General features: G+C 33.5%; 1 protein-coding gene across 2 annotated transcripts in view; it reads right to left on the bottom strand.

The window, feature by feature from the left end:
- Positions 1–888: 888 nt before the first annotated feature.
- The window catches only part of LOC150102209 (CDAN1-interacting nuclease 1), a 108,380-nt gene continuing 92,087 nt past the window's right edge, over positions 889–17,181 (bottom strand). For both annotated transcript variants that reach the window (XM_090399474.1, XM_090399475.1), the window contains exons 10-11: positions 13,753–13,858; positions 889–1,156 (exon numbers count right to left, since the gene is read on the bottom strand). In XM_090399474.1, coding sequence (XP_090255600.1) covers positions 1,018–1,156; positions 13,753–13,858 — 245 coding nt within the window. In that variant the 3' untranslated portion in view covers positions 889–1,017. The remainder of the gene's footprint in view (positions 1,157–13,752; positions 13,859–17,181) is intronic.

Genomic DNA, 17,181 nt, shown 5'->3' with positions numbered 1-17,181 from the left:
TGTCCTAGTGACTAGGACGAAATATAGGAAGTATTAAAGTCTATTTTAATTCTTTTTGAGTGTTGTAAAAAATCCATTAAGCCTCCAACATGATATAGCTTGCAAATTCAAAGAATGTAGCATTACACCTTGACATAAAATGACAACTGTTATCCTCTGCCAACAATATTAATCTATTCAAATCATCTCGCAAGATCTCTACATCACTTTTATTTGGACCACTAACTATTCAGTAGAAGTGCAATATACAGCATTAGTAGTCAATTGTCAAGTCAACCCCATCTTGTGGCATGGCCCTTTTCCATGACGGTGGCTCTGGCATATTAAACAAGTATTCCATCTGCACAGGAATACCTTCCAAGTTGGAGAAAATGTTAACTAGATCTAACAGGTGATAGATGATCATTTATTAGAGATCTGAAGTGACTGATGCTACATATGGTCTCCACAGCAGGGGTTCTGGTGTTTGTTGCCAGTTATTTAACACGTGGTGTGAATGGTACCCTCAAAGGGCATATAAACATGTTATAGAGGTTAAGAACACCTTTGCTGCTGTACACTTGGATGGAGAAGGCAGCTCATCGATTTAAGAGATGTTGAGGCTTTCCAATTACTTGGTGTGTGTAATTCTTCTGCCAGATACACTGACAGATCGTCTGCACGACAGGAAAACCAAATAAACACTGTTCAAAAAGACTTCTCAAGAAATCTTCAGTGACTTCTTAGTAGACCCCTCCCCTCCAGAGGAAGCATGCTACTTTTCAGTCTGAAAAATGGTGCCATAAGGTGTTGCACTATAATCAGTACAAAAAACTAAAATTATTAAAGTACTAATGTAATCTTAGAATATAAAATAGATTCCTTTACTTATTTACTGCCTTTCTTTATCACAAAATTATATATATAGAAGAATTATATAAAAAAGCTATTTGTAATTATGATCTTAAATACTATGATAAATACACATATAATGTACACATAAACTTCACTATTTACAAGCTGACAAAAAAGATTGCTTTAACATTTCATTAATGATTTAGGATCCATAAATGTAATATGTTTTGGTATATCATCAGCTAGTAAAATTCCTTGTTCTTTATGCATATCTAATTCATCAATGAAACCGAACCAATAAATTACCATTCCAGGACCAAACCTATAAAACAAAAGAAAGATACAAATATAAACAGAATTAATATATACTGAATACAAAATTAAAGAAATCAACATTTTTCTAGTCCTTTTTTTGCATGAGAATAAAGTTTAAAAATCATTACATACATGCTGCTAAAGAAAGACTGTAGTGCAGTTATTCTATATTCGTTGATAGTATGGCTATATACGATGTCATTCAGTTGAAAAGACCTAGGCTCAAATCCCTTGTAGGATGGGATTTGAGCCTGGGTCTAACTCACCTTCACTTAAAGCCCTTTATCATGCTTTAAGTAAAGGTGAGTTAGTCAGTTTCATGCATGGATGAAATCGGTTTTCCCTACCAGAAAATTGGATTTTTCATCTTGAAAAAACGGGCAAAGAGAAAAATGGATACAATTTAGAGATGCAGAATACAATCCAGATGAGACTAACTGGTCTATTATAAGCATTAAGCAGGTTTCTAAGAAGCCAGGTTACTTGGCAGTGACAGGCTATCAAGCCTAACCCAAAAAAGGGAAGATGAGATAGGCATGCTAAGAAAGTGAGCAGGTGCCATACCAAAACACAGAGATCCTTAGGAGGGACTCTTCAAACTCTGAGGATCAGTTCCCTGATCAGTGTTATACAAAAAACTTTACATCAGCATAGATGACTTTGGATTGTAATGACAGTCGTTTTGGTTGTTTTTTAATTATGGCACTGTCGGACCACAGACATATTGTGGTCCAGTACAAAGTTTCTTAACTAATTTCATGAAATTCTTTGGCTTCATTTCAGGATAATTATATGAATAGGCTAAAAAAAAAAAAGAAAAAAAGAAAAAAAAAAAAAAAGAAGAGTAATAACAGTTAACAACGCTAGTGAAACTATCTCAACATGAATAACAAGAGAAAGCATGCAACTGCTATCACACTGGCTGCTCGTTCATAGATTGCAGTATACTTCTGGTAGATCTGAGTGTGTGTCATGATGAATTAGTGGAGACCAAACTTGATGTGAAATAATCCTGTTTATTGTTGTATTATAGAGGATGTTTCATCATTTCAGCTGATTCTTTGAATGCTCTTGAGAAAAAAAAAAAAATAGTAATCTATATATGGAGCATTTTTGTTTGTTGCCATACCACTTGATGTTTTGTTTCAGTTGTATATGCTGACAGTCCAGATTTCATGTCTTCATTCTCGATGTCCTTAAAGTGTTCTAATTGCTGTACCGCTCCAGATCTGTGTGTCTGTCCTAGTAAACTACAACTGATCTTGTAGATACCCGTTTTTTTAAGTGGTGAACGTAGAGATTTATGAGATTTCAGGGTGAATTGAAGATCTTGTTGATTGGGCAGAAGGTGACCTTTATATTTTGTTGGCAAAGCAATCTTCCTATTTTGTTCCCATATACACAATCAGTCACAGACAAAGGTTGGCAAACTCATAACTATTATTTTTCAGGAAATTACAACATATACTGAATATTAATACAAGAACCTTAATTAATACTTCCAGTATTTCAGCAAAGTCAAATTGCCACATTCAGGGATCACAGAACAATGATATATTGATATGTGCATGCAGGCACTAACACCAGGTAAATGAGGCAGAAGAAAGATAACCAAAGTTGGGCCTAGAGGCCTAAATTGCCCCCATAACAGACTATAATGGATGGTCTTGGCTGTTGGGCTGCAGATCTGAAGATGAGTGCTTCCCAAATTTGGGGCAGTTTCATGCACCCAAATTTGTTGAGGTTTGAAAAGTTTTTCGGGACTGAGACAGATCCCAGGAATAGCCTCTCATATTTGTATTTGTTGTGGTGGAGTAGAGGGGCATTCTTCCAGCATATGTTGTGGTGGGTTTGGACACATATCATTGTTCTGTGATCCCTAATGATGGCAATTTGGCTGCTGAAATATCGGAAGTATTAAAGTTATTATAATTAATATTTAACGCAATTTCCTGAAAAATAGTAGTTAAGATATGTAACCTACTTTTTACTCATAGACATGTAAGCCTCAAAACTACTTTAAATTTATATCTTTTTCCATTAAAGTGTAGATCAAATCTATCAACTTTTCTATTACAATACATACATTATCTTCTTCAAAAATCACTAAAAATAGCAAGCTGTACATGTTTCATATTTCAAAACTCAACATAGTGAATTCTATACAGATGAGTTAAGCAGGCAGTCAAATGTTATTTTCTAAATATGTAAATAAATGAGCCAAATCAATTTTGAAACAAAATAACTAACTACTGTTCTTGTTTAATATTAGGAATATAACTAGAAAGATAATATATGTAAGAGAGTGACTATGAGCAAATATATATGTTGCATCCATGAAGAGCTGTTTCTAATTTTAATCTAACAATATATCTAAATAGTTTCAAACTAAATAAAAGTACACATGGTCCTATACTACTGCATATATTGAATCAATTTTCTAGTAAGCAAAGCTAGAAATAAACAAGAGCAGTTTCATCTTATTACTTTGGTATATTTCACAGAGAACAAAATTGTGGTTTTTATCTAAAGAAGCATGTTCAAACACTTAAGTATCAATACTATTTCCCACCCACCCCCTTTTGTTGATGCCATAATTCCTGGTGGCAGAAACTCATTGAGTTTTCCTTATTAATATTGGATGCTAATAACAAAACCACAACATTTCATTATAATATCAATATTAAAAAGATTATTTGTATTATCTTGCATGAGTGCAATTTTAGATAAAAATAAAATTTATGGGTACGTCTCCGTTTAGCATTCATTTTTCAACTATAATGAACCTACTCTATAAGTTAACCCATGAGAAATAAATATTTGAGAGTGAGCTTGCAATTTGGTGCTTAGCCAACCAACTATATTGTATTCTGTACTGGATTAAACTACATGAAAGATAGCAAGTTTATTCCATAATATTTGTCTTCAAGAAAAACTCAATCAGTTTCTGTCACTAGGAATTATGGCATCAACAAAGGGGATGGATGGGAAATAGTACTTAAGTGTTTGTACATGCTTCTTCAGATAAATACCACAATTTTGTTCTCTGTGAGATATACCAAAGCAATAAGATGAAACTGCTATTGTTTACTATGACTTATTTGTTTCAGATAAATGCAGAAAACAACTCAACACACAAAACATCTTGTATCTATAACTGAACTATTTGTAAAGTCTATTAGTAATTATAGACATAAAGAAGTAGAGAGCTCTATGGTTGGTTAAGGTGAAAGCTAACTACAATATCTATAGAGACTACATTTCCTATAAGGAAATGTAGAGGGAGAACTGACTAGAATTTTTGAACTTCTATCAGATCATATTAAAAATGAGGATATCAGAAAGAAACTTTACATGGTTAGCATTCAAGAATGTGGTAAGTAGAGCTAATTTAATATGGTATGGTTGTAAAATCTCTTGTGATATGTTACTATGCAACTTATCATTCGTTTTTACATGCTTTTCTAAGGAGATTGCACTTAGAAAAATGTCAATTTGTCTAATAATTTTGGATTTTTGCAATCAATTAACCTTTGATAAAATAATGTGGCATATGATGTCATTATGTAATACTGTTAATTCATGACCATATATCTTCTTCTTTGAATGCCATCTCCTATCGGAAGTCGATAAGAGATGGCACATTCTTGAATGCTAACCATGTAAAGTTTCTTTCTGATATCCTCATTTTTAATATGATCTGATAGAAGTTCAAAAATTCTAGTCAGTTCTCCCTCTACATTTCCTTATAGGAAATGTAGTCTCTATAGATATTTTAGTTAACTTTCACCTTAACCAACCACCTTGGCAAATTTTGAGTGATTCTCAGCCACTCTGAGCAGTCTCTCAGAGTTCATGCCAGTCCACTGTCTGATGTCTGCCAGCCTAGATTTTTTTCGTCTTCCTTGTCCTCTTCTTCCATTTATCTTCCCTTTTATAATCAATTGAAGTATCTTATATTTTCCATTACAAAGTAGGTGACGAAGAATGCTAACCATGTATACTATTCCTGATTGGACATTTTTGTCGTCCATGGGATTTTTAACATTCATCTGTATGACCACATCTCAAAGGCTTCAAGTCTTTTTATTGATGTTGTCTTCAAGGTCCAAGTTTTTGCACCGCACAGCAGTACAGACCATACAGAGCATTTAACCATGTGTGCTCTAAGCTCTAAATTTAAACTGCGGTTGCACAGTGTTGATTTCATCAAGAGAAATTTTTCCTTGCCATTTCAATTCAACTTTTATTTCCATTTCTGGATTGCAATCTTTATTTAACCAGCATCCAAGATATTTAAATTTTGCCACTCTTTCTATTTGTTTTCCATTTAAAGAAAGTGCTGAATTAAGTATTGGTTTCTTGCTTATGACCATGAATTTAGTTTTGGTGATATTTATTTTTAATCCCATTTTTTCACTCTCTTCATTCACTAGTTCCAGAAGATTTTGAAGGTCTTGAATACTGACAGCCTCCATTGTTACAGACTTCCATTGTTAATGGAGTCAGTAATAATGTCATCAACTTGAACAGATGCCTTTTGGTTCCAATATAAGTTTTTAATGATCCTGATGTCTTTACCATCTAATCGAATTCTTTTTAATAGTGCAATCATTTTAGCATGTTGGACTTTGTCAAATTCTTTCTTGAAGTCGATGAAGCAAATGAATATTTCCTTGTTTTGGTCAATATATTTTTGGAATAAGATCTGAGAACAGAAAAGAGCCCCCTCTTGTTTAACCATTTCTAAAGTCGAATTGGGTATCACTGATGGTATCTTCACATTTTCTGTATATTCTTTTTTGAATTATTTTCAGAAACATTTTGAGAATGTGACTCATTAGGCTGATCATTCTATAGTCATTACAAGCTTTCGAATTTGCTTTTTTAAGTAGCATGATGAAGGTCGACTGTAACCAGCCTTAAGGGATTATGCCTGTATCGTAGAGCTTATTAAATAGCTTTACTAATATATTAAAGTTGTCACCTTCTTTGCTATTTCTGCTGGTATTCTATCCGGGCCTAAGGCTTTACCATTTTTAGCTGAGTTCAGTGCACATTCTACCTCTGATCTTAAAATGCATGGATCTTCCATATGTTCATAAATATTTTCTGGGTTCTGTCTGTTATCAGTTTCCATATATGGCAACTTCAAAAGACGTGCAAAGTATGACGTCATCATGGTTGAAGGTAAATACATGACCATATATGAAGGTTCCCAGAGACACTCGCATGTGTACAGCAGAAGTCCGGGCCTTTATAAGGTGAGACGTTGGAAAGACTGAGGTCTGAGAGTCTCCTACCTGGGTCTGCTGCCACATGAGATCCGTTGGCGGTAATCAAGAGAGAAACATTGTAAGTCTTAAAGTTCTTACTTTCTTACCTGGATCTGCTGCCATGAGAAGTACTGTGTCAATCGTCAGAAAGATCTGCACAAGGCTGCCATGTTAAGGGTCAAAAAGGGCACAGAATAATCGATAACTTGGACAAAGAAGATATCTGGCAGGAAATCAAGAACGAGCCAGCAGAAGGAAAGAAGGACAAAAAGGAGCGCTTTCGTATGAACAAAAGATTCATATAAATAGCAGTGCTGAACGAGAATTGTAAGTACTTATGTATGTGATAATTCCAAACAAGAATGTAAATCAAGTGTGTCTGTTTATGGGTACAATAAGATAATATATATTGATATTTAATTAAGGTTAGTGAAGGTATGCTTTATTGTCAGTTTGTGTATATATGATTGGCAGGATATTTTAAATTGTGATTTAGCTTTAAGGAAGCAAATTAGAACTAAGTTTGAATTAGGAAGAATTGAAAATAACAAAGAATTGCAATAAACTGTACATGTATATTAATGTGAATCAAACTGTAAATATTCCCCCTTGATTTAATAGATGGTTTGCAGTGTTCTCCCCAGAAATTTTTACCAGCCGGGTGGAATGAAGCATTAGCAGGGCATACAAAAATTTTGAATGAGTTAAGAAAGTCCCTTTTTCATAACAAATAGTAATTTTATTAGAAATTACTTCAAACAAGGATAATATTTTAAATAGTAATTATAACAAACAAGACTAGGATTTTTCTTATTTTCTCATTAAGTAATGAAAAACCGTGTAATGCTCACAGCTTAAAATTCTATACATTAATTCTTCTCTTCTTCTAAGAAGCCCATTTTTCATAATTAAAATCTGTTGAATCTGGTCCCCTCCAGTGAAATCAGCATCAGATTATTTAGAGTGTTCTGACTGATGCGATTCCTCATACAAGTTTTTATCCTTTTTAATGCAGAGAAACCCTTTCACATTCAGCTGTGCTCACAGGTATGGCCAGTCCAACAGCAGCTAGTTTTGCTAAATTTGGAAAAGACTCTTTGAGCTCAGATGTTGTTGCTAATTTCAGCAGTATTTATCTTGGATCTAGATTTTTGTATGACTGTTCTATGGCTTACAATGCAAGAAACTGAGCTGTCTCACGAGTATCGAGACACTCTGGTTCAATTTCTCATCACTATTAATTAAAATTGTTTTAAATTATTTTTCCATTCTTGCTCATTATTTAGCCATGTCAATTCACAACATTAATTAGCCGGGTGGTCAGTAAAACCAGCTAGGCGGTTTGCCCATTCAAAAGGTCCTGGGGAGAACACAGGTTGGTGAACATTGGACTGATTCTGTCAATGCACTATCCTGAAAATTTCGAACCTGCATAAGATAAAGTTTAGGTGATCAATAATCAAGCCATGACTAATTAACAGCAAAGATTAACATAAATGGGGAGTGTTAACAATATCTGTTTTGTCTTTAGTTAAAAATCATATAATCTCGCACTCAATACATAGTCTAACTAGTGCAGTTGTAAAACAAATACATTTGTTAGACTATAGAGCAGGGGTGGCCACAACATTGGCTGCAAGCCACATGCAGCTCACGTCAAATGGCTCTTCACACTCTACCAAAAAAAACAAACAAAAATAGAAGAGGGAAACAACAAAAAAGCGAGGGAAGAGGGAGAGAAAAACAGGATTAAAAATTACTGCAATAAAAAAAATTTAATTCGAAACACCTTAAATGAAGTCTACTTTGAACAATTAGAATAATTTTAAAGTGGAAGCAGAATAATTTTAGTTACTTATTTACTACTAGAGGCCTTCCTTGTATCCATTTTCTTAGTAAGCTCCTTAAAATTAGGCGCGTAATTAGTCAAAGCCGTTCTTACAAGCTCGTTCAAATGTTCATCATTTAAAACATATCTATATTTAGATTTAATAAATAGAAGTTGAATATAGGGCTTTGCAGGAGTATGTGGTCCCAAAAACAGAGATCAGCTTCAGTTTTCTGGCACACTGCTTAAGTGTTGGATACTGTTAGTCCAGAACTTGCTTCCAAAACTCAATTACTCACTTTGCTTCAGTCCTTCATCCTGCAGCTGCAAAATTCATCACAATTAGTTTTGAAATAGGACAACCGTGTTCAAGCACAATCGAGAGGAAAGGATTTTCCAAAAAAGCAAATGTTGGCTTAAGTTCTTCAGGGTCACAAAATCAATTGTTAAGTTCTTCAGCCAGATCACTTAATTTGCTAACATAAGATCCTGTTTCTAATTTCTCCTGGAGAATATGTCAGTATTTATTTTCTTCAGACAAATGAAATGATTGAAAGTTTTATTTTCCAATTCTCTCTGGAAAAGTTGCAGTTTGCTTTGGAAGCTTAGCATGGCGTGCGAGGTTGGTTTAGTTTTTCTTTCCCTTGGGGTGAAACATTTAATATCTGTAGATGCTGGAAAACATTGAAAAATGTCATGTCTAACAACCACTGAGTGTCTTCATGATTAAGGAAAAATTTCTCCTTCTCGTTAAGAAACTGTTTGATTGAAAGAACACTAACAACAAAAAGGAACTGTGTAATACATTGCTAACTGAGAGCCACCTTACTAAGCAAAACCATGATATGTCATTAGGAATCTCATCACAATTCAACTCATTGAGAAAGCTTTTGATTTTTGGTGTATTTTAGAACTTGAACAAATAAAATTGACAATTCTTAGAGCTACTTCCATTATATGTTCAAATTTAAAACACTTGACAACTAGATGTTCCCTGTGAATAATGTGATGTACAGGTAGGAAAGCAGGTTGCAATACTGACGATTTTTCTGCACAATACCAAAGCTTTTGTCAGTGTAACATTGAGGGCTTCTTTGATGTCAGAGCCACATGTTGTATCTTTCAATGCTATCAAGTCCAATATCTCTTCCTTTGTCCAGGTTGTGAGATACAAAGCAGACAAATGGTAGGTAGTTGTAGTTTGTCCTGAATATCTGTAGATTCATCAAAAGCCAGACTAAATGCAGCACAGTTTTTTTTTTCAAGTTATGGTGCAAGTTATTTATAATGTCAGCACTGATAACGGAAATTCTCCTTTCAATTGTATGCCTGAAGACTCGCATCCATTCAATCAGTTTGAGTAGTTTATTATCCAGGTCTAAAACTGAAATTATTTGTGCAATATTTCTTGCCAAATTCTCCTTGCATATATGGATGTTTTGCCTGTGCAATAGTAAATGCTAAAATAAAACCAGCCCCAGTAGTAACATCAGCCTCTTTAGTAAAGATGGACATCAATTTAACTTGAGATTGCTGGCTTTGAATTGCACAAGTGTTATTTGGCATAAGGCACAAATTGGTTTACTTTATTGTTTCACAAAAAGAAACTCCTCTTCCCACTCTGGCCTAAAACTTCTGTGTTCCTCTTCATATTTACATTTCTTATGCGTCATTTTTAAGCACTTGAAAAAGAGTTCAACGATAACAAGCATATCAATGGACTCACGCAACAATATGTTGAACAATACTGATAGATGAGCGCTGGAAGTGTAACAAATAATGTGTTGTAGCAGGCAGGCATAGCTTCTGCATCCCCACCAACCACCTCGTCATGTGCACACTCACTTACTGAACCATCGCATCAGTCAAAGGTTGCAGCTCTTCTAAGTCTTACCAGAATTATTTTGGCTCCAAAAGGAGGCGTAGTTGGCCACTCCTGCTATAGAGCGTGAGAAATAAAATCTACTAGAAATAAATAAATGGCGGCAGTTGACCATTTACAATCTCATGAAGTTTAAGTGAAAGAAGAACACAAAGACAAACCGGGGTAATAGAAATACAGAACATTTAAAACATGGTCATTTAAAGAGAATGGGAGAGAAAAGGTTATGTAAAATATGTGCTATTTAACAACATCAGATTTTATTAGTTTTTGAATTCAGTGATGATTTTAAAAAGGAAAGGATAAGTTTTAGTCTATATGTAAACTTTTATTAGAATTGTTTTGTATAAAAAAATATAAATTATGGCCTGTTGTTGCAAATGGTTTAATCATGAATTTTTATTGATATCAAACAAGTAAAAAAGAACCTGCCTCGAAATTAGTTTTATTTCTGCAAGTTGAAAAACTTGAGGAAAAGAAAACGTTTTACTTTCCAACTAAGTTTTCATGATATTAAAAAACTGGAGTCTTGTTTACAGAATATGTTTTCTTTTGTTTTCACTGCCATGTTGTTTTGCCCCTCTATGCAGTGCAGTGGTATGCTTGTACAAAGTTCGTACTTCGAATATGAAGATTAATATTGTGAGAGAGTGAAAAAGAATAATCATTGATCAGAACAGAATATATTTTCTGGATAGTTTAGGGGGGGAAATATACTGCAAATGAAAGAACGCTTTTTTAAGCCAAAAAGGTGGAAAAGAACTTCAAGATGGAAATAAAGAACTCTCTCAAATAAACAGTTTGGATAAAACTATTAAGAAGGATTATATAATTTTTAAGTAAGGGATTTCTTTTAGATATGCTGAGCAGCAAACTTGTTCTAGAAAATGATTTTAAACATGGAAGAGATTAACTTTTTAGTGCTCAAAGATAAAGTTTTCAGAAGGAAAAACTGAGAACTTTAAAAATTTTGTGTTTTATTTCCAAGGAAACAAAAGAAACTGATACGTATTAAAGAAAAAAGAAATGAAAGTAGTCTTAATCAAGAAGTATTGTGCACAATATTTTCTGTTTCAAGAAAAAACAGGTATGAGTTATTCAATTAGGTTTCATGACCACTGTTTGGAGAGGAAGAAACAGTATTTATTAAGTTTGGAGTTAACTGTTTTTTTTGTTTGTTTGTTTACTCTCATGAGATCCTGTGATCTTGGAGAAAAAAATTTTGTGTGATGCTTATGTTCTTTATGTCTGATGTAAAGTTTGTGTAATCTTTTCTTTTTAGAATGTAAGTTTTAGTTGTAAAATGCTTATTTTGCAAGCACTATATAAAAATCAGCACTTGCAAAATAAATATTTTACACACACACACAGTTACACCTATCACACATACACTGTTACACCACCTATATAATGCCTTAATTTATGCTGATATTTGTTTGCTACCTTAATTTCATAACAATATCACAGATATGGATCTATCTTATTAATTGAAAACTAGTTAGTAATCCACACTGTATGCAACTGGCAGTCAGCAAAAAAAAGGTGGGGGGGGGTGCCAACAAGGTAAGAAAGACTAAGATCTATGTTGATGATGCAGTTAGAAGTGCCCTAAACGACAAATGCAAGATCTAACAATACTGGAGTGCTGACAAGTGATAGACTAATTTAGATGAAAAATTGTTGAAAGATTAGTGATAAAGTAAACTTAATCATATAGTACTCTTATTAGTACCCTGTAAATTCCTAAAGGGCACAGACAAAATTGATGAAGAGCAGATCGTAGATTTTTTTTTTTTTTTAATAGAAACCTAAATTATGATGAACGCAATTGCTTTTTTTTGTTATTAATTTATCAGCATTGAAAATTAACAAAACCTTTTCATGGTATATGTGTTTATTGATAAATGTATAGGTAATTTTGTCTGGAAAAGACAAATTCCAGACAAAAAAAAGCAATTGCGTTCATCATTAAGGAGTGGAAAGAATGCATGATAATTTAATTGCACAAGGGTGGTGCAAAACTGATATATCCAACTATTGCCCTATCAATATCAAAATAAATATCTCTGGAGTGGTGAAGAAGATTTTGGAAAAGATGGTTACATTCGCATTCCGAAATGGGTTGACAGAGAATCTATACTTTGCAATGAAGTGCATGGGTTTAGGGAAGGTCATGTTTAAGCAACTTGCTCACATTCTATAATGTTACCATAGAATTGGACAATTGGAAAAGATACACCATGATACTTTTCAATTTTGCTAAATCTTTTGACAGAATACAGCATGTAAGACTTTTAATTTAATTTAAATTAAAAGTTTGGATTATATTTTATAATTTGAATTATAAAATATAATCCAAACCTCTCATCCTCATGGATAAAAGGATGGCTGAGTAACAAATGGCAGTGCAAGTCTGCAAGATTTAAGGTAACCAGTGGTGTGCCACAAGGATCAGTCCTTGGTCCGTTGCTATTCAATCTGTACATTAATGACATCAGGAAGGATTTGATGACATACAGCTATTTGCTGATGATGCAAAGCTAGGCAGGGTAATTAGGAATGCAGCACTTGCAGAATAATTTGAAGGTTAGAACTGTGGGCATGTGAAAATGGCTATCAGTAAATTGGCAAATGTAAATTCATGCACTTCAGTGTGATAAGATATCCAATGGCATATTAGATTGGTGCTATTATGCAAGAATAAACCAATCAGACTAAGGATCTTACAGTTTTAGTAGACAGGAAGTTGAAGTTCAATGGTCATATAGCAAATACAACTCAGAGGATAATTGCAATGTTGAAATGAACTTTAGCAAGTAAAGATAAGGAAGTAATTTTGCTTCTTTACAAGGTCCCCTAGTTTCCATGGTGATTGTGATTCAGTCAAGAGAGAGAGAGAGTGTTTGTGTAAAGGAGAGTTAAAAATGATATCAGGATTGTGGAATACTGATTATGAAGACAGATTTTGAATTTGTAGACCATTGACACTAGCAAATACGAGAAAGAGAGGGTGACATGATTGAAACTTACAAACTTCTGAAAGGGTCATACAGGATTTCAGTAAATGGAATTTCATTTTATGAAGATCGGGGAAATGATGAGAGGGCATTCTTATAAGTTGAAAATGAATGCTGTCAAGAAGGGGATGAGAGCTAGATCTTTTCTCTCATAGAGGAATACATGATTGGAATGGATAGCCAGTGGATGTTGTGTGTGCGAGTAGTGTGAATGAATTCAAGAACAAGTATGACAGCTGATGCAGGAGTATGTGGCCTCCCTGGATGAGTTCCTGACACCGTGGAGGTCTCTCTTAATAATATTTAGATTTTTTATTTTATTAGAACATTCAGAGTAATCTATGGATGAATATTATACAAAAGATTAAATTCATATATATAAATTAAAGATGTCAAGAAATTATATTCTTGGTTTAATCCTTTATCCAAGTGCAAACAAAGTTTGTACGTAAAAGTTTTAAACTTCACAACTGGGCTACTTGTATATAAGATGAAACCAATAATACAATTTCTTGGCATTCTTAATTTATGTCATAAAGTGAAAAAACTTTCAAGATTCATATATATGTTCTTTATATAATTTTAGAAATTTAAAATTACCTGTTCCAATAACTCCAGTACTGATCTTTCATATAATTTTTATGATTATCTTCATCTCCAAATGAAGCTTTACTTTCAATCCAATTAATAATATGTCCATCAACAGCTGAAAGCAGATCATATTTCTTGATTAAAATTCAAGAATATAAGTACTGCAATATAATCATTATGAATTAAATAATGATTAATACAAGTAAAAATTTATAGTATTTATTAACTCCTATATTTCATCCTTGTTACAAGGACATCATCATGGAGATAACATGACATTTTTTTACTCATGCATTTCATTTAAAGCTGAATAAACACACGCTATGTGAAATATGTCAGTTTCTACTGTTGTTAACCAATTTCTTCTTCTCTCCCTAATGCTGTAATTCTAACTAGGAAGAAATGTATAAGAGTTAAGCAACTATAATTTGTTACATGTGTTAACTGTTATTTAACTTGTAATAGTGTCTATAACACATGTTCCCTTAAAACACCCAGTTGCAACATAATTTATACAACTGACTCTCAATGTAACAAACTGCAGGGGATCACAGGAACAGCTTAGAGTTGTTTACTACAGTGAATTTTATTTAGCATGTTATTATGCCTACAGTGAATTTTATTTAGCATGTTATTATGCCTACAGTGAATTTTATTTAGCATGTTATTATGCCTACAGTGTTTTAGTTGTGCCTTTTTAGTATTTTTTTATAGTAAGTGAATTTGTTTTAGCAATTTTTATTTTAAGAGTGAACTGTAATTATGCATTTAGAAATCCATATTCTGTTATTATGTTTTCACTTCACTGAGACTTCATAACATTCGTGAAAAATTTAAAAAAAAACATGCATCAGTTTCCCTATGTTTTAAAAAAATTCAGCTCTCTCTAACCCCTCCAATACACAAACCTGTCAGATGCTTGCATAACCTTGAAGCAACATTTCTGGTTCTCTAACGATTGACTAAAGAAGAAAAAAAAAATTCTAGTTTATCACTAGAGGACCGTTTTCTAACCCCCCCCCCCAAGACAAGTAGGATTTCCCTATAGGAATCTCAGGTTTTTAATGCTGCAACTCAGAAAAACTGATATAGAATTCATACTATTTCAGGAAGTAATATGAATTAAAATCATCACAGATGGTGAGAGAAGCTCAGGTATTAGCTATAATTAAGGGTGGAGTGCAGCTTCCCAATAATTTTGAAAAGTTTGAAAAGGCAAAAAAAAAAAAAAGAGCTCTGCCTATTTATTTCCTTGGGGGAATAAAAAAGAGATAAAAAACAAAGCATTAGTGTAGGATATAAACCAAAAGAGTATATTCAGGGTGTGCAGTGCATACTCACAGAATAGCAATATCATTGATATTATATTTTTGCATTTATTCCTGTTAACTCCCACCCTACCCCACAGTTGTTTCCTGCCTGTACGTGATTCCTAAATTTAAACACAATATACTAATGCTTTGAAGAGGACACTTTTGGATGTATAAATATTGCATCACATTTGCGTTAATAACCTAGGTGTGCAGTTACAAATACAGACACCTTTTGAGCTCTTTGAACAGGCATGCAGATGACACAGTGGCTCAATTCTTAGTGTTCCAATGATTTTAAACCACCCAGAAGGCGAGACTGGATGTGCATGAGACAATAGCACCTAGAAATCAGTATCTGTGTCATCATCAATCCAATTAAACATTGTCATTTGTAATAAGTTGCTGTTTTTGTTTTCCGAGTTTCATCTGTTTTGCGTGCAAGTGTGAAGTGACATGTTTTAGACACCGATATAGACAAGTTTTTAATATATAATTTTCTATAAATAATTGATGACATTTTTTGCCCATATTTACAATGGGAAACAGATTTGACAATCTACTGAATGCCCTGTTTTCTGCCAGTGCTTTTGCAGATTGTATGATTGTAGTTGAAGGAGGTAAGCCTCATCCTCCTCTTCCAAATTACACCTTTGAATAATTCAAATATATCAACAAAATATAGCATTTTCCTTCATTGTTTTCTAATATATTTTAAAATAAACACAGTTACCCACTCTACACAGATTTGGTTACAATTAATTGATAAATTAAAGTATTTAAAGTTATCCTACAATTAATTGCATTGGACCAAGTAAGATGAGTGCTGATGTGCTATGCACTCTTAAAATTTTCACATTAATAAAGATGCAATCATATAATTAAATTGACACTATCAGCATTTATCTTTTAAGATTGCAAGCTATGTTCAGATGTCTCGCTTGATGGCAGATTTTTAGCTGATCTCAAGTACTATCAAGAGCTAGAACCACCAAATTTTCTATGGCCTATTTGGACTAGAGAAGGGCCCTAGGGGGGGGGGGGAACTCTGTTTCATGTAGTTTTCAGCCTTTATCACATGAGCCACTGGATCACTAAATTTTGCATTATCTCTCAATCGAAGATGGGAAGTATGTGAGCTATTTTCAAATCAAAATTTTTGCTCACTTGGATAGTTTAACAATTCTCACATTTTACATAGGTTGTTTGTCTGAGTTTTTGTTTTAGTTTCATTTAAGAATGTGTTTTTTAGTTTAAAATCCATTTTAGGGAAACCCAATAAACTGAGAACAATACTTTAACAAACAAGTGTTTTTTTAAAGTTTCATTTAACAACACAAAATTTTCATTTTGTTTTAGTTTCATTTAAGAATGTGTTTAGTTTAAAATTCATTTTACGGAAACCCAATAAAACTGAGAATCATCATCATGCCTGCCAAGCATTTAGACCTAGAATGGCCTGTTCTGGCCTTAGAAGTCAATGATGAATCTCTTAAGAGGACATCCTGGTTTTCTGTTTCCTAATGGTTTGTAATTTAAGGCTTGTTTTGATAAAAGTGAGAACAAGATTTTAACAAACAAGTGAGTGTGCATACATGGCATATATACAATGAACCTAACTTGTTTAGTACAAACTTGAAAGCAAACTGTTATGGTGACAAGTACTAGATGTGTCATAGGTTTTAACCTTTCATAGGTAGAATCAACATAAGAAACCTGAAACTGATATATAATTTGCCAGCATTGAAGGATAGCATAATGCAGCATGTGCGCAGCACCAGTCCTGACCAGCTTTCAACAGTGTTCAACAGCATTCTGCTGTTGAACACACACTGCACAGGATGTAGCATACTTGGAAGGTCAGCACATTGAACAGTGCAGCCCGTGAATGCATAATGGAACGAAGAAAAATGTGTTATTTATGTTTGTGTCGCTTTTCTCCTTACACACACACACAGAAAAATTACTATATATACATATGGTACATCATATAGTGCCCTTGGTAGTGAATTTTGGAACCCCTCCCTCAGATATCACACCAATGCATTCCTGCAAAATTTAGCAGCATTTGGATCACTGGGTAGCCAGAAAGACTTAAACAGAGATACTTTAATTTTGAATACCCTAT

This window comes from Typopeltis vanoorti, chromosome 10 (genome assembly GCF_054136105.1).
Source record: "Typopeltis vanoorti isolate ZY-2024b chromosome 10, IOZ_Tvanoo_1.0, whole genome shotgun sequence".
Lineage (NCBI taxonomy): Eukaryota > Metazoa > Arthropoda > Arachnida > Uropygi > Thelyphonidae > Typopeltis > Typopeltis vanoorti.
This window is presented reverse-complemented; position numbering and strand designations above follow the sequence as displayed.